Here is a 27,734-nt window from a genome sequence, read left to right as displayed (position 1 = left end):
CTTTGCTTTTCCCTTCAGCAGCTTCCTACTAATGCCTGAAAGCAGATCCACATTAGTTCACTTAACCCAACAGAACTGTGAATCAGATTATCTCATATCCTGGTGATAAGCTGTCATGGTTTAGCCCCATCTCCATTTAAAACAGGAGTTAAAAGAAACCCAAATGAAGAACAGCATCAGTGATGCTTGTTGATTAACTGGTATCTTAATAAAAATGGTACATTGGCATATATTGCCATCACTCAGTTCGGATAATGGATCGATAATGGATTGAATAAAAAGCTCTAAAGGCAGGATATAACCTTGACTACACAGAACCAAGTAGCCTTTGCACCATTTTCTGCATGTACTTTTCTCTTTCCATTGGCATAATGAGAAAGGACATGCACGACCCCAGCACGTATTAAGGTCTTCTTCAAGGCAGATAAGCCTAACAATTGCAGAAAAAGGCACTCTTCAAAACAGAACTTTGTATGAGTTATTAGAGTTGGGCACATTCCACATACATGTTGGGGATCTTCCAAAGATGCCATTTAGTTCACGAGTTTCTTCATGTATTCAACACTAAAAGGTGTAATTGGGCTGATGAGCAAACAAAACCCAAGACCACCCTCCAGCCACGTTAAATATTTATTGAGCTCTCTCGTTACAGAAGAGACAGAAAGAGAGCACAAAATAGAAAACAAAAGAAGAAAGTAGGTCTCAATTCTGTGGAGAGCTGACACTGCAGCCCTTATGTGTGGAAGGTGCAGAATAACCCCCATTTTGTAACACTTAACTGCAAGTGCTACTTCACTACCCAGTTTTAGTGTCTCAAGTTTAAGAGCTGGACAGAGAAGCTTTAAAACCAAAAAAAGAGTAAGTGCAATCATATCAATTCTTCAATCTTTCATTTCTCATTAGCACTTAATTTTCACCTCGATGAGTTTTCAATATGAAAACACAACGTGTGGAGAATCACACACACAGAGCAACTTTCTCTTTTAAAAGTCAACATAGTTTTAATTTATCTATACGAGCCCCTCTTCTCTCAACATCCTAACACTACTAGGTCACATACAAGTACCAAAACTTGTTTTAAGAAGTAGGTTAAATACTAAAGTTAATCCTTTCAGAAGGAAACACATTTTTGTGCGAAAGTGACAGTGGCATTTTAAGTGCCAGCATTCAACTGGTTTAGCCTATCACTACTTCAAATAAGAAAACACCAGGTATGCTGGGCCCTCATCCAGAGTTTTAGCCAGCAAACCTGATAATCCCATGCAGCAGCGCAATGTTTGGTTTTGAAAGACAGAAGAGTTCTGTCAGGCTGTTTTCTGTAACATTCATCATGTAAATAAACATGTAATTTTAAGTATTTAATTTACAGAGACTGGATAATTCCACTTGTTCCAAACTTCACTTGTTTAAATATTTGAATGAAGAGATTAAACTTAATTCAGTCCTAAAATCCTCTGACTCAGGCTTGCATAAGGGCCCACAGTCCATGTCCAGAGATGCACTATACACATATAAAGATCTGCTCTTTCATTTTAGAAGTTGATAGCTTTGCCGAAAGATGCTGCTAGGTTTGCTTCCCTGAAGGCTTCTGACACTGTCTGTAGAAAGCAAACACAAAAAGGTGTAAGTAATTAATAGATCATTAAAAGTCATTAATAGCTATAGCACATTTGTCTAACAGCCCGTTTTAGGAAAAAACTTACTGGATGGGCATGGCAAACTCTGGCTACATCTTCACATGATGCTCCATATTCCATAGCAAGGGCAGCTTCATTAACCATTTCTCCAGCACCCTGTAATTTAATAGTGTTTGGAATTAGCACAAATCTCTATGCAGTTGTCTGGGTTCTCCTGAATGAGTAACAGCTTGTAAATAAGCATCTTTGGCTAAAAAAACGAAAGGAAAGTTGTATAATAAGCAAACCAGAGACAGATTAGGGTCTAACTTTGGAATGTGTGGGACAGCAAAAACTGATGCTTTTCCCAAATAGAATTATCTGATTTCTTATTTTTACAAAGGACTTTTAATCAAAGTTCCATAAGTTACTGACCCCGCATTTGGTGACTGTAGCAGGTTACCAGCTCTGCCCAAGTCTGAAGTTCAGAGTGGGGAAAGAAAGAAACCACCAATAAAAAAGCCAGAGTCATGTCTGTTCAGCTCCCTCAACTTCCAGAACTTGAGTCAGCAATTTCTGCTGTTCTCTCAGGTATTTGGCACTATTCTTACAACACTCAAACATCCCACTAAAACACCCCACCACTGAGAAGAAAAATACAACCCAAAATTGGTCAGAGAAACCAATTCACCCTGCAAATTCTAGGAGTAAAAATAAGTGCTGGGTATAACACCACAGTAACAGAAAAGTGGGAAAGCAGCAGGGCTGCAGAAGAGAAGAGAAAATAAAACTGACTATGGTCCTTCTTTCTGCAAGCACCACTTCTCAGTTGACAAATACTTTGTAACTGTGCAACACTAAATAGTAGACCCTTACAAGGCCAAGACAGCAGAACAATTTACAATACTTACTGAGCCTAAAATGTGAGCACCCAACATCCTGTCTGTTGATTTGTGACTAAGGATCTTCACCATTCCATCCGTGTCAGCATTTGTCTTTGCTCTGCTGTTCGCCGCAAATGGAAATTTCCCAACTTTGTATTCTACACCCTAAAGAACAATGGAATCATAAACACAGTTTGGTAAGTACAAGAACAGAAGCAATAGAAAAGTAAGAGACACATATTAGAAGAAATTCTTCACTATGAGGCACTTGAACTGGTTGCCCAGAAAATCTGTGAATGGCCCATCCCTCGCAGTGATCAAGACCAAGCTCAATGGGGCTCTGAGCAACCTGGTCTAGTGTGAGGTAGGGGCAGATTGGATCTGGATGATCTTTAAGGTCCCTTCCAAACCAAACCATTCTGTGATTCTATAAGATGACACACAGAGCAATCCATAAGAACAACCACCAAAGGGTTATGGAGGTATTAAAAAAAGGTAAATTAGCAAATAAACAACATTAACTTCACAGAAGTCATTAAAGAGAACAGTGATCCCTGGGACAGTGGTACACCAGAGGGAATCATTCAATCATAGACCCTAAGCAATAAATTCAGATGCAGAAATTCTCCTGGAAAAAGTAGCCAGATAGACTACTAGACAATGAACCCATGCCCAAGGGTGGAAAAGGTTCTGCCTGAGAAGAAAACAAACAGTACCTCTTCTTTCAGCTGTTCTTCCGATTTACCAACCCAGGCCACCTCAGGGTGAGTGTATATCACAGAGGGTACGCAGTTGTAGTCAATGTGAACTGCTCCTCCAGCCATCCCTTCTACGCAAAGAATGCCTTCATCCTCAGCTTTGTGGGCCAGCATAGGTCCAGCAACTACATCACCAATAGCATAGATGCTATCAGACCAATGAAACAGAATAAGACACTGTTTAAAAACATCCTAGCACACCTAGGCTACCTTATATAACAGTCAGTTTGAAACACAGCACTGAAAACTTTGATCAGAACAGATTAAAATACTGAATTTCAAGAGAAATACAAAGCATTAAGAAAAGCAGTTTCCACAGAATGAACACACTTCAAGTACCAGAGACATGAAATACAAGCAATCATTTTGAAATTACAAAGCTTCAAAGGTTGACTAAAGTCTTTCATTCCTGAAATACACAGAAATCTTGAGTTTTCCTTTCAGAAAGTAAAGATACATTCTGCAATTAAAACCAAACAAAAACTGCTTCAGTAGGTTAAGCTTTTAAAAATAACAGAAAATATTCAGTCTTACTTACTTTGGAATTTTGGTTTGGAATCTGTTATTGACTGGGATTCTCCCTCTCTTATCAAGTTCAATTCCAAGATCCTCAAGACCTAGATTTTTGGTAAAAGGACGTCTCCCAATGCAGACTAGGAGCACATCACAGGTTATTACTTCTGCCTTGCCACCAGCAGCAGCTTCAAGACTATAAAAAAAACAAGTAGCAAAAAGGTTAAGCTGTAAACTTTCAGCATTGCGTTTCCCCCATTACTAAGTAAGATAATCCAGACAGTGATCTACAGGCTGAATCAGTCATCAAAACACTTTGATTCAGGTTGCCCCACGCTTCTTCCTTGCAAGAGTTGAGGAATACAAGGGGAAGAAGGGACAGTAACTCTTACTACACTTGTTAACAACTCTTAGATACAGAAATTCAGGGTATATTTCCACTAGCAAGTAGCATGGCCTGACAGGATCAAATCTGTACAGCAAAATAATTGGTGCAACATCCAAACTATATATATTTTTGGGGTGGGCCATTTATTCATAGAGCCAGCTTTCTTCTGGCACACAGAACCAAACACCTGCTAGCAGCTGCCCTGCACGAGGTGCACTCCTCAAGTACATCTTTGGATTTAATTGCACCTGGAACAAATTCAGTTCACATGCTCTGACAGCACAAGAACCAAAGCACACAGAGTGAGAATAAGCAGGAAGTGTGTTTCAACAGAATACTCCTGAAACAGAATGAAACTCCAAGCATCATCAGCATGGTAAAGAAGACCAAATCTAGCACCTTTTCAGTGGAGGACAGACTATCCCGAGCTATGGCAATATAGCAAATACAAGTCACCATATTAAGACTGCAGTAAAAAAGAAAACATTTAAACTTGCTTTTGTTAAGTAGCATTAAGCATTTCCTTAAAACTCAAACTACAGTTTCTGCATAGAGAATGCATTAACAAGAAAGAACAATAATAGTGTATACATATGGACTTTCACAAAACAAATTTGCTGTTAAGTTTCTGTATTAGCTGTTCATCTCCAAGTCTTCAATGGGCTCAAGTGTGGTCATTAAAAGACACTATGGAGTAGTTTCATCTATTTCTAGTCAGACGCAATAAAATCTCTGCCACGCTTACTGTGAGACAAAAAAGAGGTATGGACAGAATAACCCTTACAATAAGTAGCCAAGAATTAATGGCTTGAAAATAAATATCATGATTGCTCTTACAGTCATGTTCCAAGAAAAGCATGATTTACAATTTTTATTACTGGTCTCAGTACATCAACACTGGTTTTGTACTAGCACAAAGTACAAGTCAAGTCAATAGAACCTCTCCTGGGTAAGCAATCTGGGACTCAACAAACCCAAAATTATGAGCTCTGTAAATTACAATGCAGGATAAAAAAATTAAATTTAATTAAAGATGTAAGTTTCATCCAAAACTTTTTTTTTCCTGTTTAAAAAATAATGTCAGACTGTTTGATGGAATGAGAGCAAAAATATATATATGGCATTCCTCTAGTTTTCTGTTAAACACTTACGCCACATCAATTTTTCCATCTGGTTTCTTGGTAGCACCAGTAACTTTGGTGTTCAGTTTAAATTTAAAACCCTGTTTCTGAAGAATCCGTTGGAAGTTCTTAGAGATCTCCATGTCAATTCCCATTCCACCAACATGACCCATGAACTCAACAGCTGTCACATCTGCACCAAGGCGCTGCCAAACTGAACCCTGCAGTCACAGCAATACAGGGAAAAAAGTTTTGATAGGCAAACTTCAGATTTAATACTTACCACAGACCATAAACTTTTGAAAAGAAAGGTAACACATAACAGCAAACTGATCACTTTTTACAAATGCTATGGTGGAGAACAAAACAAATCCAACCTCCCTCAGCCTTTCCCACGAAAATGGATTTATTGCTGCTTGTTTGCATACCCAAAACGTCAATACTGAATTCACAGAAATAAGCCTTTAAAGAAAGAGCTAACAAAATAATTCAGTACCGATTAGGTACGGTTTAGGTTATAGGTATAGAAAAAAATTAAAAATCAAAGAATCCGAATGTATCTCAGAAAACCCAAAGGGAATTGCCTGTGGTGTTCTAATACCACATTAAGGAAACTATGCAATAAAATGAAGCCACTGATGGTTCTGCATTTTTTTTTAACCATAACCACTACAATCAGCTTCACACCCTATTTACCTGCAGTTACCCACATCCATCCAACACAGTATTTCACATTGCTTACTCTTTCCCTGCTTAACAGTCAGCAGGCTAAGCACCTATTAAGTAGAAGTTTTCAAGCAGTTGCAAGAGCAGCAAATACACATTCTTTTTGGACCATGTAGGTACGGGACATAAAAACTCGGACCAAGAGGAACTACAAACTCTCCACTCCTTTAGTTATTAGATAGAATGCATACAATCACATTACATTCAAATTTCTTGGGATTAACTGATACACCCGAGGATTCGTCCTGGCTTAAAATGGACTTCCCTTAAAACAGGAAGTTCTGTACATGTAAGCAAGTACAAACCTCAGTGAAAGATACTACCCCTCTTTACCCCCCAAAAAAAACCCCAACACCTGTATGTTGCACTCTCAATTCTCTGCTTACCTGACCAGCTGAAGAAGCACAGATCCTACACACTTATCCCAGCTTTTCTGGTAGAAAAAGGAGCTAGCAGGCTGTGAAGCCTGAACAGTTTCATTACAACTCACTCAGCCAAACATCTGTTAAATCACAACCACACAATCAAGTGCAACACAAAAAAAATAACACTTTGTTCCATTATAAATTAAAAACCAAGTGGTTTAAATTTCCTCTCACCAGTTCCACACCAATGACTCCTGCACCAATGACAACCATCTTTTCTGGAACTTTTTTCAGTGACAGCGCACCAGTGGATGACACGATATTATCTTCATCAATCTAATGACAAATCCACAAAGGGAGGTTTATGATCTCTTTTATACATTATAGATAAAACACACAAAAGGTGAAGTGCAGGGAGATGCATAAAATTGTTACACGTTGGATTACTTGGATAAAACACGTTAAAAAAAGGTATCAGATTTCAAATACGTACAGTAATTCCAGGGAAGGGAGCAACTTCTGAGCCTGTGGCTATCAGAATATTCTTTGTATTGATGACCTCTGTACTGCCATCTTCTTTGGTTGCAGTGACTTGGTTTTTGCCAGTTATTTTTCCAAACCCAGATACATGTATAACCTTCAGTAATGAAAACACAGTAAATTCGGATTCAAATTATTTACATAAGTTATGATACATTTAATCTGAATCTCACCAACGTTTTAAAAGAGCTGCTAACACATACCTTTGCATCACCATCTGCTACAAACCACAAAGTAAGTTTAAATTATACTTTTATGTAGATTAAGAATGAAGGAACTGTTCTTCTAAACATTTCCTAGAAGAGAAGCATTCGAATTCTGCCCTTACCGAGTCCATCCACTCAAATTACATGGCAAAAATATGCAAACGCAAAAAGAAATTCAGATCAGAGAAAATCCATGGATATACCTCAGTATATAATCCAAACTAACCTTGTTTTGTTTAAATAAATGAGCAATTCCACCTGTTAAGGCCTTCACTGCACCACTCTTCTGTTCCATCATCTTCTCCAGATTCAAACGGACTCCTGCAACTAAGGTAAAAAACCCCAAAAACTTTCATCAAGCATTGCGGTGTTTTCAAAGGAGCTAACGTAAACACAAGTAATAGCTCTGTCACAGTAAGATGTGTTGAATGGCCACAGGAATGCTAAAGGTTACATTCAACGACTGCTACGTTATATCTGAAAAGGATAATAAAGTATAATACTGCTGTCTTATCTATCCATTCAAGGAGCAGACACATGTCCCTAACCATCCAACTGACAGATAAAGGGCACTATTCGTAAATCTAAAAAGTTTTCTGATCAGAAAACTATAGTAGTCACATTTGAGTGATTAAATTTACTTTCTAGTGGAAGCCACTTCTGTTAACGGGCACTGAACAGTTACTCTTCACACTCACGTTCAATTCCTCTATTAGCAAAATCTTTTCCATGCGCCAAGTGGTACAGATGCGAGTTGTTCAGCAAGGCCTAAAACACACACAGAGAAATGTGAGCTGGGACATGCATTCATAATTTCATTGATTATATTATCAGGAAAAAAAATTCTCATGTTATTTGCAAAATACTCTCAGTATTATAAAGTCTGACATGTATTTAAAGATGTACCGCAAACACAGAAGTTGTATAGCTCTTACACAAATGTTTTATAAAAGTTACATATTTAACAAAAATAGAAAATACTTAAATCCACATTTATTCTTTTGCTCATTTCAGCAGAGAAACTGGTAATGACTCTACGGGGATTAAACACCACCCTCCCCAAAAGACTCCCACAGGGACAGACTTCAAGTAGAGGAAAGAAAGATGGTTCTGACTGACTCACAGGAGAATTTCCTTATTACCTCAGACAAGAGACTGTCAACAAAAAGAGGATACAGAAAACCTGGATGAGGAAAACCTGTACTGAAATCCATGTTAAAATTTTAGCCTGAAACATCTGAAACAGTTCTCATTACAGGTCACACCACAGACTCAACAGCTCAAAGTGAGTAAATTTATCTATTTTGGCCAAAACCAATCTGCAAACAAAACATTTCTATTAAGCAAGTAAAATTCTAATCCTACTTATATTTATTTGCATCCTCAGCTCATCTGGATTACAATTTCAATGTTTACAGAAAGTACCTCGATCTTAAGAAACTCCTTCTTAATCTTTTTCCAAGTGATGCATAGAATACCTGTTGTTCTGAATGAAGTTATGACAAACTACATACACTTACCTTGGATGGAATACACCCAACATTCAAGCAGGTTCCACCTAATGTTTCATTTTTCTCTACACAGACAGTCTGAGGAAAAAGAAGGGGGGGGGGGGCGGAAAGATTATTTTAGCAATACCATGCTACCATTTCCTTAATGGATATATCACAAATTAAGAGTTTGTGACAAAGACCAGGCATTTATCTGGTAACTCTTCCTCTACAATTGTCTCATTAATTCCATTTTCTTAGACTGATTTCCAGGCTCAGACTTCCCCTTATTTTTTTTTTCCAACTTAAAAACCGCAAAATGGCTCTTTGCAACAAAATTCTCTAATAGAAAAGAGCCACATTCTCCACTGCACCATTTATACTTTCATACAAGTTGAAATGGTGGTGTTCTACTTCAAAAATACACATTGCCTCAATTAAATACAACACTCAGTCTGTGCAAGATGCTCTCCTTACAATTAGGAAAAAAACACATCTGCATAAAGCAAAAACTGTAAATCACACAAAAGATTCCTAAAAACAACTAATCACAAGCAAACAACAAATAAATGGACCAGCACCCGTTGTAACTGCATGACGTAATCTTTTCTTTAAAGAGAACAGAACAAAGCCTCCAAACCTCAAACATTTCCCTCTAAACATGCTATCCTGCAAGATCCATTATAATTGTATATTTATATAACTACGAAGTTTGCCAATACCTAGGAAGAAAAAAGTAAAAATCAAATAAAGCAAAGCCAAGCAAAAATAAGGTCAATAACAACAGGGATGAAAAATATTTCATCTCCTTCCCATTAACCTGTCAACATCAAACTGTGCAAAGGAAAATAACGCAAACAAAACACCAACACAAAACCAACTGACAAAATCAGATTTCATGGGAGAGGAAGAGAGTATCATAAACCTTTTCTATAGAAGCAAAAGAATTGGCATCTCCTTCACTGCAAGGCACACACGTTCAAAATAATAGTTCCTTGGTTTATGCTCTTAAAAACTCCAATTTGTGAGAAGTAACTGCCCAGGTTAAAAGCCCTTCATCACTTCTTGAAGTTGCTGCTTTTGTGCTGAAGCACAGGTGATGGCAACATGAAGAGCAGAATTTGCCATGTCAAATCATAGAAACCCTCTGACCTGCCTCTACCCTTCCTCCTGTTTTAAGCACATGAATGCATGAAAAAATGATCCAAGTGCTTTAAAAGCTGCACTATGGATCAAACAACACCAAACTGCTCCTACCTGTACCTCATAAGGAGGTTCTGCCTCATCTGCTTTACATTAACTACACCAAAAAGGCCAAGAAAAGTTAAAAAGCCAGAAAATATTGCTGGCAGTAACGTGGGATGCTGTGGTAGCACCACAAGGCCTTAAAGCTTGTACTGCAGAGGCAGCACTAAAATTGAAGGCTGAAGTTCAGGAACCCAGTAGAGCACACTTGGGTTCTTCCACGGATGATGTAATTATAGAATCCATCTTTTTGACAGTCTTACAAAAACATCTCCTTACATTCAAGGACAGCATAAACATTTTTCATGTTTATTCAGTCCTACAGGTGACACATGCAATCATGTACAAGGATTTTGCCCACACTGACTAGCTGTGAAGCAGCATAAGGAAACTATTTTTTGCTATGAGGAAAACAGAATCCAGGGCACTTTTTAACCTCCTTGTATATGGTATCCCTTTGTTAATCACAGGTGAAGGACCAGAGGACAGCACTGCTCCAAGGAAAGCAGGCAGATAGCCACAAAATATAGGTTTAGAATAAACAAGCATGAACTTATATGGCAGAAGACCTCAATCTCAATTAAAACCTGTACCGCTGAGCACCTTTAAAAAATCTGAAACACATGATGCACATGTAACTCTCACAATACTCAATTAATAATTAGTCATACACATAATTAGTACGCATCAGATAGAATCATAGAATAGAATCATAGAATAGTTAGGGTTGGAAAGGACCTTAAGATCATCTAGTTCCAACACCCCTGCCATGGGCAGGAACACCTCACACTAAATCATGCCACCCAAGGCCTCATCCAACCTGGCCTTGAACACTGCCAGGGATGGAGCATTCACAACCTCCCTGGGCAACACATTCCAGTGCCTCACCACCCTCTCAGTAAAGAATTTCTTCCTTAGATCCAATCTAAACTTCCCCTGTTTAAGTTTGAACCCGTTACCCCTTGTCCTGTCACTACAGTCCCTGAGGAATAGTCCATCCCCAGCATCCCTGTAGGCCCCCTTCACATACTGGAAGGCTGCTATGAGGTCTCCACACAGCCTTCTCTTCTCCAGGCTGAACAGCCCCAACTTTCTCAGCCTCTCTTCATATGGGAGGTGCTTCAGTCCCCTGATCATCCTTGTGGCCCTCCTCTGGACTTGTTCCAACAGTTCCATGTCCTTTTTATGTTGAGGACACCAGAACTGCACACAATACTTCAAGTGAGGACTCATGAGAGCAGAGTAGAGGGGCAGGATCACCTCCTTCGATCTGCTGGTCATGCTCCTTTTGATGCAGCCCAGGATACGGTTGGCTTTCTGGGCTGCGAGCGCACACTGAAGCCGGTTCACGTTCATTTTCTCATCCACCAACACCCCCAAGTCCTTCTCTGCAGGGCTGCTCTGAATCTCTTCTTTGCCCAACCTGTAGCTGTGCCTGGGATTGCTCCCACCCAGGTGTAGGACCTTGCACTTGGCATGGTTAAACTTCATAAGGTTGGCATCAGCCCACTTCACAAGCATGTCAAGGTCCCTCTGGATGGCATCCCTTCCCTTCCCTCCAGCGTATCTACTGAACCACACAACTCGGTGTTATCCGCAAACTTGCTGATAAAGTTGCCTCTCTCAAAAGGTACTCAAAGAAGACAGAACAACAGAGATGAACATAAATAAGTGTAAATGAGATATACAGTATTTCTACACACAAATTTTCACCTCAAATTCTCACGTCAATGGAATTCCTCTACCCATATTCAAAGAGCACATCAGTTGAATATTGTTTTTTCTTTCTTGAGTTCTCTCAGTCTGTTCTTCAGGATAGATTTTCAGTGCCCTTTTTGTCACTGTCTTTCTTTTACCACCTTCTCTTCCACAAGAATAAAAGCCCACCTCAATCACCACTTCCAATCCAAAGTGAGCTGTCCTGAGCATATATGTCAGTAGCAGGGCTGTAGACAGTACTACCTTCACATCTCCATTTCAACTTCTGCATAATTTGAGTAAGCAAGGTAAAGAAAGATTATTGCCACATAAACGGCATCTGGTGGCCCGTGATGCGACAGAAGAATTTCAGGTTTTCAGTATTACAAAAATACCTTTCAAGTTCACGTGGAAGAATATTCTGCTATCTGAGTGAGATCTCATCTTACCTTAAACCCAAGCTGAGCTGCTTTGATAGCAGCAACATACCCTCCAGGACCAGAGCCAATAACTGTGACATCAGCATCAACTGAAACAGAGAACATTTGAGTTATTTTTGTTTCAGCAATTAATACCTTACTGCAGGAATATCAGTTTTGAAATAATTCACATTTGAAAATGTATTTTTTAATAAAAGAAAAATAGCAATTTAAAATGATGCAATAATAAATTGGGGTTAGATAATTACACCTCGCATCTGGAAGTAACCTTCTGCACAAAGGCTGCATTGAGGAATTCATGCCTGGGAAGATTCTCTTTGGACACTAGAGGAAAAATTTTCCCAATGAGAACCATCAGCCATTGGAATAATCTCCCCAGGGAAGTTGTAGATTCCCCAATACTGGACACAAAACCTTTGGCAGGACAGGGTGCTGGGACATATAGTCTAAGTCATGGTTTGCCAAGGAAGGTTAGACCACATGATCCTTGAGGTCCCTTCCAAACTGGTCTTCTATGACCCAATAAAAACAGCCAGTCTCAAACTTTACAGGGAAAAATAATGTAAAAAGAAATTAAAAAAACCCGAACTGAATTCTGTCTGACCCATCCTCTTGCTAGAAGTCCTTTAAGAACTTAACCCATGATGTCTGGATAGTTTATTATAACATTTTTCTAACACAAATTCTACTGATGTTTAGTGCAAAAGATAAATGCTCACTGAATGCCATAAAAATCAGTAGTTTAGAAAGGAGAAAACATGGCTGAAATAGCTATTTATGGAACCCCTACTAAATATGAATGCAGCAGAAACTATGAACCTCATTTATAATTCATATCTCAAGCCACAACTACCTTGTGAATATTAACTACCATCACTGTTCTTACGTTATATAAAGCTCAACTCCTATTTATAGCTTTAGCTTGCTATCAAATAGGGTAAATAAGACACTATTTTTCATCTAAATCTCCACACTAGCATTGATTCCACTGTCACCTGGAAGACTTATTTCCAAGTTGGAAGCACTTCTTTGGTTTCTGTAAGGGCTTATTTGGGAGGGTTTAGGTTGGATTTTTTTGTCTAAAGAAATTTGTCACAGTTAATTACCTTGATCAGCATAAGACCTTTGTGAAACTGCAACAATTCCCTGGAGACCATGATGAATTCGATCAAAATGGCTTCTCTAGAAAGGAAACAAACTTAAATTTTAAAAGTTGAAGTCTACCTCTGAAGACAAATAAACACTCGGCCACACAGAAGCTAGCCAAAACAGCACATGACTGAAGCAGACTGAGGCACTGACTGGAACAGGAGGTACAAGTCACTCTGCCATTTACCTGCTGCACAACCTGAGCCGATCATTTCACCTACTCTCACGTCAGCCTCGCCTAAGGTTGCCTCTACACAAACCTTCAATCCTTGATGTGGCTCTCAAACTTTGAGTGGCTCTCAAACCACTTAACGACATTAATTAGACACCCACAGGAGGTTATACTAAAAGTCTTGCTCCACTCCCTTCAGCCACCTCCTGTGCGTAGGGAACACCTCAGATGTGGCAATGGGACAGCACAATCGCTATACGCATGCCTCAGGCTGATCATCCCGTAACTGCAGGATGCTCCTTAAGGTATCCGAAGCTCATAGCGCTGCCGAGGAGACGGGAAGCGGCGCTCGGACAGCCCGCGGCTCCCACAGCGCCGCAGTACCGCCCTTACCTCCGCCCGGCCGCTCCCCGAGGCTGCGGCCTCCCGCGGGCCGGGGCCCAGGGACGCCGCGGGCGCCGCGTCACCTCAGCCGAGCCGAGGCCGCGCTGGGCGTGCAGCGAGTTCCTCTCCCAGTGAGGGAAGCGAAAGCAGAGAAGGGGCCGAAGCGCAGCCAAGCCCCGCGCCCGCCGCAGAGCGCCTACTCCGGCTCGGCTCGCCTTCACGCCCGCTCCCGGCGAGGGGTGGGGGGGTGTAAGGAAAACAGGCCAGAGCTCCCAAGCGTAGCGTAGCGTGGCGTGGCGTGCCTCAGCCAGCCACCCGGCCGCCCGCCAGCCCCGCGGCAGAGCCGCCCCCCGCCGGCGCCGTACCCGGGCGAGCGCGCAAGATACGCGTCCCCAACGCTGCATCTCTGCACCCCGGCCTACACCAGCCTCCCCGCCAAGGACTCCTCGGACTCGCGCAAGCGCAGTGGCCCGGGGAAGCGGGAGAGCGGCGCCACCTAGCGGAGGCGGGCGGCCCGGACAGCGGCGCTCGGGGGCGGGGCCTGAGCGGCGGGGCGGGGCCATGCAAATAAGCCTCTTAAAGCAGTAGCGCGCTACCAGGGCGGGACTGCGCGGTGGGCGTTGAACTGAGCGTTTGGGTCAATCATAGCAGCTCCCAAACACACGTGGAATGGATCAAAATGAACCGTGGGAACAGACAGAGGAAGTCAAAATATTTCACTTTTCAGAATGAAACCTCTTTCATCTAAATGTATATAAATTCAATTTTAAAACATTAAAAAATACAAAATCTAAGATATTTCATTTTGGAAAGAACGTTAAGTGACTCAGAATAATTTCTTTCAATTGACTTAGTCAGGATAAAAGATTAACTGGCATACTGAGACATTTTTGTTTAATTTAATGCTGTTTATGTTCTTCCAGTCTATTTGTTGTGTAGAAGAAAGGGTGAATGCCCTGCAGTCCTCTGTTATTTGCACTTCAGCACATCTGTATTTGAAAACCTTAATTCTTCATCACCTGAGGGGAAACTGCAACAGGCCAAGACCATCTTCCTTCTATCTTGAATTCCACCTGGTTTAGAACATGTGCAATAATCTATTCCATTTATGCTAAAAAAATCTGTGTGGCTTCAGGTAAGTAATATGCAACATAGCTCGTAATATTGGCCACTCATCTTGCTGGAAAATGAAAATATTTTCTGTGAAAAAGAGTTTTCAGGTTTTCTAGGCCTACTTTCTAATTTCTTGCATGCAATCAAGATTTCCATCAGGTGAGCACAAATTTTGGACATCCATTAGAAGAGGATGCATAATATTCATAAATGTCAGGCTTTTTTATTAGAGCAGACTTTAATTATTTAGAAGAACCACCTGGGAGAAGAAGTTCACCCATTAATAAAATATAGTCAGATCTATTGAAAGTACATTAGCTAATGAATGTGCCGGTACTTATTAACACTCTGAAAGCACCTGGGATCAAAATGAAAGGCCAGTTCAGTGTTCAGTGGCCAGAATTCTTCTTTCTTTCTACATAAGGATTTCTCTAACTGCACCTCAAGCAACACTGGAGACTGGATGTGCCTAGTATTTTTATATTTAAATCTGTATCTCTTAGGCTGGCTAATGAGAAAACATCACCGAATCCCGATAGGCTTACAGTGAAAACTATCATGGCCCCATCATTTCTTCCCATCCTCACTAATGGTCCAACCAAAAAGAATAAAAAGCAAAACTCCTCCAGCTGTAGCTAACTGAAAGTACTCAGCCAACATGTTTTAATTCTCCATGACCTGTTCCCCAGCCTGCTCTGGTACACAGCAGGGTACCTGCGTCCTCCCCTCTGCACAGGCAGCACTCAGCAGCATATGAGTATTTCTAGGAAATGAAATCTTTTTCACACATAGATCTGAATGCCATGAGCATGTTTTATTGCTAGCACTGAACAAGACAATAAGAATTTACTCGAGTCTCTGAAGGACACACTTTGGGCATGTCATATCTGGCTAAGAGAGCAATGTCTGGGTAGCAAGTGCAAAAACAGGACAGGGTTTCCCATCACTGCATCCCTCCAAGAGGGAAGCTGAGGCCCTAGTGGAGCTGCGGGAAAACCCCCTGGGGAAATCTCTTTGCACTCCTGGTGTCCCAGCCAGAGTGCTCAGCCATGGGTTCATGTTTAGTTTTCTCAAATTAGAGAAGACACTGATGATTACTGTGGCCACCGAAGGGAAGGTGGATTGTGTGGTGATTGCTTCAGATCCCAGGGTGTAGAGAACCTGAGGGATTGCAAAAAGCATCAAAGCATGTCTTGGTGGATGGGGACAGTGGAAAGGCAAAGGGGCATGGGGAGAATGCAGGGACCTCTCTATTCCACTTGCCACAGGCCTGGCAGTTGCCTTGGCTATTAACTGCGTGTCACTTGGGGTCATGGTGGCTGGGACTGAACCTTTCTGAACCTTCCTGGGGACTTTGCTGGAATTTGGAGGTTGTTAAAATACTTTCTTGAGGTTTTACATCTCTGAGTAATAACGACAATGAAGATCAGATCCTTAGTGGATTGCCTTCAGAGCTATGATAGTTGTAAACCATGATCGCCTGAGTGCTGTTTCATTCTTTTGCTCGTGGCATGACTCAATTTCACCTTTCTTTGGTTGCGGCACCCCTTTTATGAACACTGAGGTTATGGTACCTGGGTACACTCCTGTTTTTTATTGAATTCATTAGTACACATTAAATGTTCCCTTGCAGCAAAGCAGGCTTCCAGGATCCGGGGCTACATGGGGAGGAGTGTTGCCAGCAAATGGAGGGAGGTGATCCTTGTCCTCTGAGCAGCACTGGGGAGACACACTGGAGTGCTCAGTCCAGTTCTGTGTTCCCAGTACTTGAAAGATGTGGACATATTGGAGAAAACCCAGCAAATGGCCACTAAGATGATTGACTGGAGCATCTCTCCTGTGAGGGAAGGCTGAGAGAGCGGGGACTATTCAGCCTGGAGAAGACTCAGGGGGACCTCAGCCAAGCCATCAATCAATCAGTCAAAGATATAAATACATGAAGGGAGTGTACAGAGAGTACAAAGCCAGGCCCTTTTCAGTGGTGCCCAGTGACAGGACCAGAAGCAACAGGCACAAACTGAAACACTGGAGGCTCTCTCTGAACGTCAGGAAGCACTTTTTCGCTGTCAGGCTGACTAAGCACTTGCACAGGGTGCTCAGAGAAGTTGTGGAGTCCCCATCCTTGCAGATACTCACAAGTCATCCAGACATTGTCCTGGGCAACTGGCCCTAGGTGACCCCACTTGAGCAGGGGATTGGACCAGGTGACCCCTACAGGGCCTTCCAACCTCAGTTTATCTGTGATTCTGTGTCAGGAGAGTAAACTGCATCATGAAGCCTTCTGGTTAGCTGCACTGAGAACAAGAGTCAGCTCTGACTTCGAGCTAGAGGAGGAAAGCTGCAGGTACATACGGAAGTCGACAGAGGGCAAAACGACTGCACAGACCAACAGATCTGCAAGGATGTTTCAAAGAGAAGTAGAGCATTACAATTCTTTGAAGTACCGAATATTTTCTTCCATTACAAATTTCATTTTTACACATATGCCTATGCACACATGTTTATTTGTACAGATCAAGATTATAAATCTGGACAGACTATTACACTGGCTCTGATTTGGGAAAACAGAACTAAAAACTCTACCACACTCCATCCAAGGATTGGATGGTGGCCATCAGTGTCTTGCACCTTGCAAAGCCATATTTAACAAAATACATTTTCAGATTATTCCTCCTATCTTTGATAAACCCATTTAGTAAACTCCTTTCTTTGGTGAGAGTGAGCAACATAGCAGGGTAAGGTATCTCTAGAAAGAGACAGGGGTGGCACTTTGCTTTGCGTCCTTGCCCAAGGCATATACTGTTATGCACACTGCTCAGCTTACTGCTTAGAAGCTTTCTACTGCTTAGAAAAGCTTTCTATCTGTCAAGCAATAAAGCAAGATGAGAAATGGAGAGAAAGCTACAGCAAGTCCATGACCTCTGTTTGAGTTTCTGTACCAGTATGTGGGCAATATGGGATAAAGAGGAAAGGAGGAAGGCAAGTGAGATGGGGCCAGATGCAAAATAGCAGCATACTTCAGATTCATCAAAGAGGCAGGATGAGTGCCTCAAAAGCATATCAGGAATCCTGGTATGTTCTCTGTTCTGGAGGTATTTTACAAAGATCTGTGGCTCCAAAATGCTTGCAGGAAAGTTAAGTGGTCAGGACATTCCTCTGCTAGTTGGAGCTCTATGTGTGTTGGAGCACACGTAGGCAAGCAGGAGGTCGGGGAGGCTGAAGCACTGCATTTTCAGCCAAAGGGAGTTAGAAACAAGTCTCAGCCCCTACACCTCAGCTGGGTCTGGTGGCAGGACCCATTTGGGTTCTCTCACACCACGTGGCAATCCCAGAAAAAAGCAATAGTCCAAGCTGAACTATGACATACCTAACACCTTGTCATGTACCAGGGTTAAACACCCAGCACCCTGCCCCTGGCAGTGGCTTGTGAGTGAGGTGCAATCCACCTGCCACACCTGGGGGAGTGCTCTTGTTTGCATTTACGTGTCAGGCAACTAGTGAAGCCGTCCTCCTGAAGCAAGTTCCTAAATTCCCTGGATGGTCAGCAGGTGCCTTTGAAAATAAGCGCCCAGGAGATCTTGTCTGCCTATCTTCTATGCATGCAACAAGGCCAACAATACCTTCCTTGGGGCTTTTAGGGATTCCTGCCTTTGCTTTTATTACATGGAGAAAGTGAGCAATCAAGGCACGACTTGTCTTACTTCACTGCAGCTGTCATGGTCTGACGTGGTTTAGCAGGTCTAATAGAAAGCTCCTATGGGAGATGCAGAAAGACTGGCGAATTGAGAGGGTTATTCATCCAGTCCCAAGGTAAGTGTTAAGAATTGCTCTCCCATGGCTGACTGTAGCATTGCTGTCCACTTGTGACCTGCGTTAAACATCTAACTTTGAGATAGTCAAAGCTGGTGGGGAAAAAGCTCACACCTCATTGACGAAGGAGTGCCTCCGTGGACATGGAGAACTCAGGTGCTAGCTGGGCATTTCCACTGGGTACTGCCCTGGGTATCCTGGGGACACAACTGCACTGCTGCCCCTCAAAGGAGGCAGAGATGAATCTCCCTCTAGTCATCAGTTTGCTTAACTTTATCAAGTCTGTGCTGCTTAAAGAAAGTGGAAGCTTTACATCCTTCCCTGCAGTTTCCTTCCATCTGACTTCCTCCTGGGTATTAAATATTTCTCAATAGCACTGAGTGGTTTTGCATATCAGTAACTCAGTGTACCTTGTAAAATTCTGTTCCTTGCACATTACTCAGCTCTGAAAATCTGTGACCTCTTAGCTAGAGTGGAGATTACACATGAGGCCTAAGAAAGCCTGGTTTGAACATGGGGAAAAAATCTGCATTATTTCTAGTAGGTAACACGAAAGAAAAAAAGTGTTCAATGCAGGATAAAATAGTGCAGTGCCCCTAATTCAAAGTCTTTGCAAATGAGAATTAGGATATGATTATATATTACTGATGTTTTCCTTTTCCTGTGCTCAATCTGTCATTGCCCATTTAAACATCTTAATAAACATTCATACCAGAGCTCATTATAAAGTGCCAGTCAATTTTCACATTAAAAATAAGCACTTTCATTTGTTTCAAGCTGTCAGTCAAACATTCAAGCTCTTAATAAAAAACAAACCCAAAACTAGGAATATTTTATATGTCTTAAACACTTACAAAATCCATTGGTTCTATTGTTGGAAAAAAAGTAAATCTAAACTGAGGTGCAAAGTTCCCACACAAGTTTTCCTGTTAACTAAAATGTCACGTTTTTCCCTCAAACAAGGCCATTACAAATGCAGTGACTGCTCAGTATTCAGTTTTCTTCCATTCCAACAGCTCTGGCAAACATGGTAATTAAAATAAAAATGGAACCTAATTAAGAAGGCAATTAACTTGCAAGTGCCTTCAAAAGATATATATTACTTCAAGCAAATGGCACATTTCTACTCAAGGGATAGGTTTTCTCATGCTCTGCTCTCATAATCCGGAATCTGGCCTTCAAATCCCCTGAGAAAGGGGAGTTTGTGGTTAACAGGAAGTTTTGCACCAGGAGTCAGGGACATTTTCTGTATTTAGACAGAAAATCTTCCAAGCAATAAATTCCCATTATTTGATCATCTTGTCTTCATGAAAGTCAAAGTTCTCCCTGAAGCATAATGTTGTTGTGCATCTTTGAGCTTTCTCAGTGATAACAGAGTGATAAACAGACCATATTTCTGGTGCTGAAGATTGCTGCAGTGTTAACATAGTAAGCACTGTATGGTATCTGGATGGGAGAATGTCCTGACCTAGCACAGGAAATCAACTGACAACGTGAAAATAAAGGTGCACACACGGTACTAATCTTCAGTTTGCCCTTGAGGAACTGTAATTGATATAGATTGGTTGTATTAACATTATTGTTTGTTTGTGATATTGTGTGCTTGTGTCTTAATACAGTACATTACAACAAGGTCATGCACCTGGGAGGCACTAACCCCACCCTACAGCATATGCTGTTCCAGCTGTTGGGAAAACAGCTTGGGAAAAAAGGAGCTGGCAGGACTGGTGGGGACCAAGTTGACCATGAGCCAGCAAAGTGCCCTAGCAGCAATGAAGCCCAACAGCCTTTCCAACAGCACGACCAAAGGTATAGCCAGGAGGTGGGGAGAAGGGATTATTTCCCTCTATTCAAAGTTTAGATTGGATATAAGGAAGAAATTCTGTACTGAGAGAGTGGTGAGGCACTGGAATGGGTTGCCCAGGGAGGTTGTGAATGCTCCATCCCTGGCGGTGTTCAAGGCCAGGCTGGACAGAGCCTTGGGTGACATGGTTTAGTGTGAGGTGTCCCTGCCCATGCCAGGGGGGTTGGAATTAGATGATCTTAAGGTCCTTTCCAACCCTAACTATTCTATGATCCTATGATTCTATATCTAAGGATCTGTGCCCAATTTTGTCTCCCCAATGCAAAAAAATAAGGCGATAAGGCAATGAGCACAAATTGGATCACAGGTGCTGTGCACCTGCCCAGCTATCCCTAAGGCTATCTAACCTGCTCTTTAGGAGCTCCAAGGAGATTTTATAACGCTGATAGCTAGCTATTCCACATCTCTAGTATTGTTATCGTTACAAAGTTTCACATCTACTTTAGATCTACCTTGGTCTGGTTATTGAATCAGAGAACATTTTATGACTTTGATAAAGTTTGTCCTTGAAAACTGTTCATTGTTGCTTATCTCTTTATTGTCTTCAAGGTACTAAAATTCACATAATAACATTGAAGTAGTCTTGAGTTCCCTTGGCTTTCCTTTCTCCTTCAGTTGAAAATACAGAGAATTCTTTTGCACTCAGCAAGACTCCAACATCCCGTCCTTCTCTAGGTCTCTGAAAACAGCGCCAAGGCTTTTTCTGCTCCTCACACTTCCCTGCTAATGAGTGGGCTGGGGGTGCACAAGATGCTGGGAGGGGGCACAGCCAGGACAGCTGACCAAAACTGACAAAAGCTACGTTCCATATCATACGATGTTGTGATCAGCAATAAAAACTGGGGAAGAAGGAGAGAAAAGGGACATTTAGAGTGATGGAGCTTGTCTTCCCAAGTAACCATGACACGTGGTGAAGCTCTGTTTTCCTGGGAACAGCTGAACTTGCCTGCCAATGAGAAGTAGTGAATTAATTCCTTGTTTTTTTAGCTTGTACGCACAGCTTTAGATTTACCTATTAAACTGTCTATCTCAACCCACAAGTTTTCATATTTTTACCCTTCTGATTCTCTTCTGCATCCCACTGGATGGAGGCGCAAGCAAGTGGCTGAGTGGGGCTAACAGCAGGGGAAGGCCCTAGGAATGCACTTTGGGGTACTGCACTTGCCCACCTGCAGCAGGGCTGTGTGCCCTTTCAACAGTTTTGTTTGCCCCACTCCAGCCCAACAAGGCATGTGTTGTGTTTTTCACTCTAATTTGTGTCCTAGAAAGCACTTCACATGCTTGAATACAGTCACTTTTCCAAATCCTGAACTGAACACCAGTACAAATGTGCTCTACTGTCAACACTCCTGGACCCAGATGTGCAGGAGGCTGGACAGACCTTCTGTGCTACCCCCGTGACTTCTTCAATAGGGAAGTCTCCTTGCATCATGGACTTGCAGGCAACTTTTTAGCACCAGAGGAAGGCTAAAGTGCAGTTACAAGTGATCCAGGGAGCCCGTAGGATGAAAAAAAATACAAAAAAAAATATTGGATAAAAGAACCCAGCAGCTGCAGAGCAGAGCAGAGGATGTGGAGCAGTTTATATGCAACTAGGTGCAAGTTAGACTGGAGTGTTTTCTGTTACCAGCATCTAAATTAATCAGTTTTAGCCAGTTCAGATATGTCTACATGACTGAGGGTGAAGTGCAGCCATACTCTTAAACATAGCTTCAGGGTGATAGGATTGCCTGGAGAAGCTCAGCAAGGCTCAGCTTCTTTGGGAGGAGGACGTCTGTGGATCCAAGGTTGGTTTCAAGTTGAATAAAAAGAGAAGCACCTGGAAAGGTAATGTTCCTGTGCCAACTTCTGAGCAGATTTACCCCCACTGCCCTACTGGGTCGTCAGATGCTTCAACATCCCAAAGTCACCAAGAAGTAGCCTGAAGTACAGGGTCAGCATCTCAGCAGAGACTTCTTTTGATCTGAAAAAGGCAAGGGTCCTGTGGGACACAGCCGTGACATCCTGCAGTTAATGTCTATATCCAATGCACATAAGCATAAGCAGCTTGAATTCTGTCACATCCTAATTTGGGATGCTTTACTTTTCAATCTTAATAGGTTTTTTTTTAACTAGTGTTTGTTTCTAGGCTCTTTAAAAAAGTGATAACAAGAAACCAGGAGATACCTGCCTTTGTTTTGTCCTTTCTCAGCATGTCTGCAGCCTTGAGGCCCACTGCCTGGAGCATGTTGGAGTGTCAATGAGCAGAGGTGGACATCTCACAAGATAAAAGCTGATGGAAAAGGAATGCATTCTTCCTAAGTCGTATTCTTAGGAATACCTGAACCATTTGGATTAAAACCATCCCAGAATTCATTCTGAGGCAGATTCTATGCACAGGAGCTTATTGCAAAGACCTGCAGCTCAACACAGAGCAGTGCAGCTGCAAAGTGGAGCAGTCAATGTTTGCTTGCAAAATTCCTGTTGGACTACCAGCCTCAGTGACACCATATAGCATGAATTTCACCATGAATTGGGCACTTGGAGAAAAAGGTTTTCCTTTATGGGCTTTCAATTTGGTTCTCTCTAGTTTCATTTACACTTTTTTGTTTCTAACATTGATTGCTTGGAAGATCAGAAACTCCCACTCAGTGTCCTTTGCACAGAGGTACACGTGCCTTTTATATAGCCACATTCTTAACATATTTGCGAGTACAGTCATATTAATGTCTAACAGACTAATGACGAATACCTGCAATGCCCCCAGACCTCCCAAACAACCTCAACCACAGCTAGTGCAATTCTGGAATGCTTGCCAAAGGCAATAACCTAATCAATAACTAAAATGGATTAAAGAGATATTGTTGGGAAACAATTAAGGAAGACATCTGACAAGACATCCTTGTGGATGGCAGCACATGAACAATAGCACCTGAACACCCAGGTCACAGTCACATAGCTGAGACACAACAACCCACACAAAGACATGGCTCCCTGCCCTGTATGAGCTAGTCAGCCTTGGAGCAAATCAGAGCAGACTCCTGAGGGACATAGTCATGATTCTGAGCTGGTTGATAGTGAGGGCGGTGGAAAACCATGTCAGTGATTGCAACACAAGAGCAACAGCTCTGCCAGCACAGTCCCTGTTCTGCTTGTCACGGCCTGCTCCCCTGTGCAGGAGGGAGCAGATTTCTAGTGCGGAGTTTTTCAGTCCAGGGGTCTTAAGACCTAATATATTCTCAAGGACCTGCTACTGACTCGAAGCGTAAAATAATTGAAAGCTTGGTCAGGCTCTCAGGAGGCTTCTCCCAGTCAAAGTTATTTTCATTTCAGAACAAAGAATAATATCAACTGCTATGAGCTAGTATCTGCCTCTAACAAGGGCTGCACTGGGCTGTCTGGGCACTCACAGGAGAAGGCTCCTTTGCAAAGGAAGTTTCCAAAATATCTATCAACAAAACACCCTTTGCTATAGCACTGAATGATTTTTACATGCCTCTCTTTCTTTGAAGTAAAGCAAATGTCATCTCTTTATCTACTATGGAAGGCTGTTATAAAGTCACACCAACAGTTATAAAGCAATTAAAGAATCTTGAGTGGAAGGCCCTAAAAAATTGCAAGTGCTATTTTATCATTAATACATTAATAATGAGATACTCTGGGTAATGTTTAACTGTAGAATGAGGCAGTGGTAATAAAAATTACACTTAAACCAGCATTAATTGTTCTTCTAATCAAGATTCTGGTCCTCTAACCAGAACCATTATCTTCCATTAATTGAAGTGATTAAATAAGAAGTATATTTACAAACACTTCATCTTCAGAGAGAGTATAAACGTTATCAACATAGATATATGTAAATAAATAATACTTGCGTAAGAATTATATTTTGGATTAGTTTTCAAATGCAAACCATGAATATAAGTGTTCAATGGCATTTTATATGCTGTATTTTTAGACTGTCAAGGCATAATATTTTATATATATCAATATCAAGATCAAGATAGTAAAATATAAATATACAAAGAATGGTTTACAGTAGCTGCAGGAGCCCCAACTCATTTTTGTACATGATCAGGCCAATCTGATGGTTGTGGTTTCACTGTTGTTAATATTGATTAATGGTTGTGGTGGAATCATTAGTATTCATTTGTGGTTTTGTAAATGTACATAAGGAATCTGGCACAGTCAGACATAGATAGGTAGATGTCTAGGAAATGAGGAGAGAACTTTACGTATTGATTCTTAAGAAAAACAGGTGTTCCGTCTGCATTAATCAGGAGCAGGTGCCTGGGATATTTATCCTCAGTCTTTCCTGCTGAAGATTTAGACACCAATTTGTCAATGCCGTAAAGAGAGACCCACTACTCTGCACATCATTTATTCTCTCCACACATTTTGCTGACGCCTCGTACCTCTGCCACAGACATGATACTCTTTCATCTTTTCCATCTTGCCTTCAGCATATTAAAACTACCCACATTTTTCTTGCCTTCTGTGAGCACAAGGCACATGAGGTCATAGGACGGTTGTGCATGGTCTTCCACAACCACCTATAATCTTAGCACTCCATCAAAGTTGCTTTCATCTGCACTCCCCAGCCAGGTCTGTGGCTCCCCTCGCTACTGCCACTGCTCCCTAATCACGGGGACAAAGGCAAATAGGTTTTCTGTTTGCACACCAGGACTCCTTCCTGGCACAACTCAAGTCACACTCCCAGGACGATGGGCAGGTCAGCTCTCATGTGTGATAGCTTCACCAGCAATACTGCCCGCGCCTCCCTGGAACAAACCTGGATCATCCAATGTGATGTCCAGTTCATGCACCATCAAGCTCCTGGTCTGCAGGAATGCATGTGAGCTCTGCCATTCAGCAGCTCAGAGCTGCCCGCGCTGTCTTGCTTATGCAACCCTGTTTAAATCACAAAGCTTTGCAATGGCTTCTTGGATAGGAGTCAAAAGACAGAGTTTAAATATTAACAAAATAGTCGGGGGTGCACCAGGCAGGCAAGGCTGAGTAAGATATTCTGCAACTGGGTTGCACCAGTTTGGAAAAACCTTAGATTTCAATGGCTTCATGTATACACAATAACGTTTCGTTTTCCAACATGCAGGCAATAGAAGATATGATCTGTAGGCAAGAGTAGGTATGATCTGCTGTCCTTAATAAATTCCTTTTTTACCTCATGTGGCTAAATCAAGCTCAGAATTGTCTGTTTTCAGCCCGCAATGAGTGCTCAGCTGTTTCTGCTTTCCTGTGGGTGGACAGGAAGAGGGGAAGGGCTGGGAGCAGGGCATCTCCTTGCTCCTCCTCCTTGGAGGGACTGATTTCTGAGCTCTATGAAGGAGCCTAAGGGTGAATCCTGCCAATCCAAACCAAGCCACAATTGACTCCTCAGTGCTGCTTAAGCCAGGCTTTGAGTACGTAGTTCAGTATATAAAGGCATGGAGAGGCTGGAAAAGCAGAGTGGTTTAATGAAATGAAGGAATGCACATGTTTGTGTGGTTGTTTTTTCATGGGCATGTCATAGGACAGACAAATTTTAACCAGGGCTTGTACTGATAATGACATCAGACTGCAACCGACTCACATTTATCAGATGTACTTAGAAACATGAAGCTCATTTAGAAGCTCATTTCCTGGGTTTTTATTTTAGGCCCATCCTGAGTCATAAATAAAGTCTTTCCAACAGACCTTGGAAAATATTACATCATGCAAGTGCAGCCAGTATGTAAACAGTAATTAATTTTTGATCATAAAGGTAGCTAATAAAGAGAATACAAATATTTGAATGCATTTTTCATAAAAGACACTAGGTATGAAAATGTACTACTGTATTTATAATGATGAATCCTTAAAAGTTGGTTATAATTAATGTCTTTGTAAGGGATATAACACAAGTGAAAAATTTCCTCATGCTCTGCAGCACTTTGTAATACTGTTTCAAGTTTGAGCTTTAAGCCCCAGGAATACAAGGGTTTATGGCATTATGAAGAGCAAGCACTTAATTTCAATTGATAACAAGACTGGATCACCCAAATATGCTCACTCCAAGCACATTGTCTAAGTGACCATTTCTTTTCTTACAAACATCCTGGGAAACAAGATAGTTGTGTTTGTGGAGCTTCCAGGTGCTGTTGGCCCCATCCCAAGGAGCATTTGCCTCTTCACCCTTTAGTGAGAGCCCTTCTGGAAATCCTGCTCTTATTTTATTCTCCTTCTGTTTGCTCTAAATTTCCTTCTTCTTGACTTTGATAAATGGATGGTAAAAATGAGCAGCTCCCTTTTGACCTGGCATTCACCAGTCCCCCAAATGCTTGTTCCCAAAGACTTGTGTCAAGGATTACAATTGTTTTTCCCAGTCCCAATGCTGCCCCTTCAAGGCTGACCAGTTCCTTACTGACTTATATTTTTAGGTGGTTTCTGCATGAAGCTCAGTGTGGGGGAGATTCCATTTTTAGTTTCACCCAAAGACCTTTTCATTTGATGACTCCTGCCCAGCACCCCAAACCCCATCAGTGACTCAGTGGGAGTGATGCCAGTTATTGGGAAAGAAGCTTGTTTCCTGGAGCAACTATCTTTCCAAGATGGCCTTTATTCTAAACTGGTTAGACACAATATATTTAGCTTGTTTGATCTGGCACGATTACAACCTGAAGCAATCTGTGAAAGAGTGACGTAGAGCACCAGTCCCAGCAGTGGGTACTGTGGCCAGGGTCTGTTACCCAGAAGTTGCTGCAAAAGAAGGTGCCATCACCTCCGGACTGGAGGGTTTTCCCATTGCTGCTAATGCCTGCTGGCTGCAAACTGGCTTGCGTGAGTGGCTTCGGGATTTGTGGCTTTGCATATTTTTATCCCAGTTGGAGGAAGTACAGCTCTTTTTATCAATAATGTTGCAGATAGGAACCAAAATAGTGGCCACTTCGGGATCCAAAACCAGCTCTGGACCTGATTACAGCCCTGGGTGGCCAAGCCTAGGTGGCTTGGCACAGGAAGCAAATTACCCTCTTTTTTACTGAAGCAGCTATAAAAACCAAAAAGGCTGAAACCACAGGCTGTTTGTAAGTCTGAGCTAAGCCACATGAACTACAAGGCTTCCCGTTGTACAAGAAGAGGCCAAAGTATCAGCTACAACCATCATGCGAGGGAAGGAAAAGAAATAGAAGTCAGGGCTTGGCTGACTGAGAGATGCAGTGGATGAGCACAGGAGTCCTGGAGCTTGCTGGTATGGGACTGTGAGCACGGAAATACAGGAAACACTGTTCCCTGCTCT

At 41.9% G+C, this 27,734-nt stretch overlaps 1 protein-coding gene across 1 annotated transcript; it reads right to left on the bottom strand.

The window, feature by feature from the left end:
• Positions 1–612: 612 nt before the first annotated feature.
• On the bottom strand, positions 613–14,152 carry DLD (dihydrolipoamide dehydrogenase). Its single transcript, XM_080636295.1, has 14 exons — positions 14,061–14,152; positions 13,097–13,172; positions 12,000–12,079; positions 8,638–8,706; positions 7,816–7,885; positions 7,344–7,444; positions 6,865–7,008; positions 6,606–6,707; positions 5,311–5,501; positions 3,797–3,967; positions 3,217–3,406; positions 2,528–2,665; positions 1,704–1,793; positions 613–1,598 (listed from the first exon to the last, which is right to left on the bottom strand). Exons 1-14 carry the CDS (start codon positions 14,097–14,099, stop codon positions 1,533–1,535), a joined length of 1,527 nt encoding a protein of 508 aa, XP_080492421.1. The 5' UTR covers positions 14,100–14,152; the 3' UTR covers positions 613–1,532.
• Between the last annotated feature and the right edge of the window lie 13,582 nt (positions 14,153–27,734).

This window comes from Psittacula echo, assembly GCF_963264785.1.
Source record: "Psittacula echo genome assembly, chromosome: 1".
In the NCBI taxonomy this organism is placed as follows: domain Eukaryota; kingdom Metazoa; phylum Chordata; class Aves; order Psittaciformes; family Psittacidae; genus Psittacula; species Psittacula echo.
This window is presented reverse-complemented; position numbering and strand designations above follow the sequence as displayed.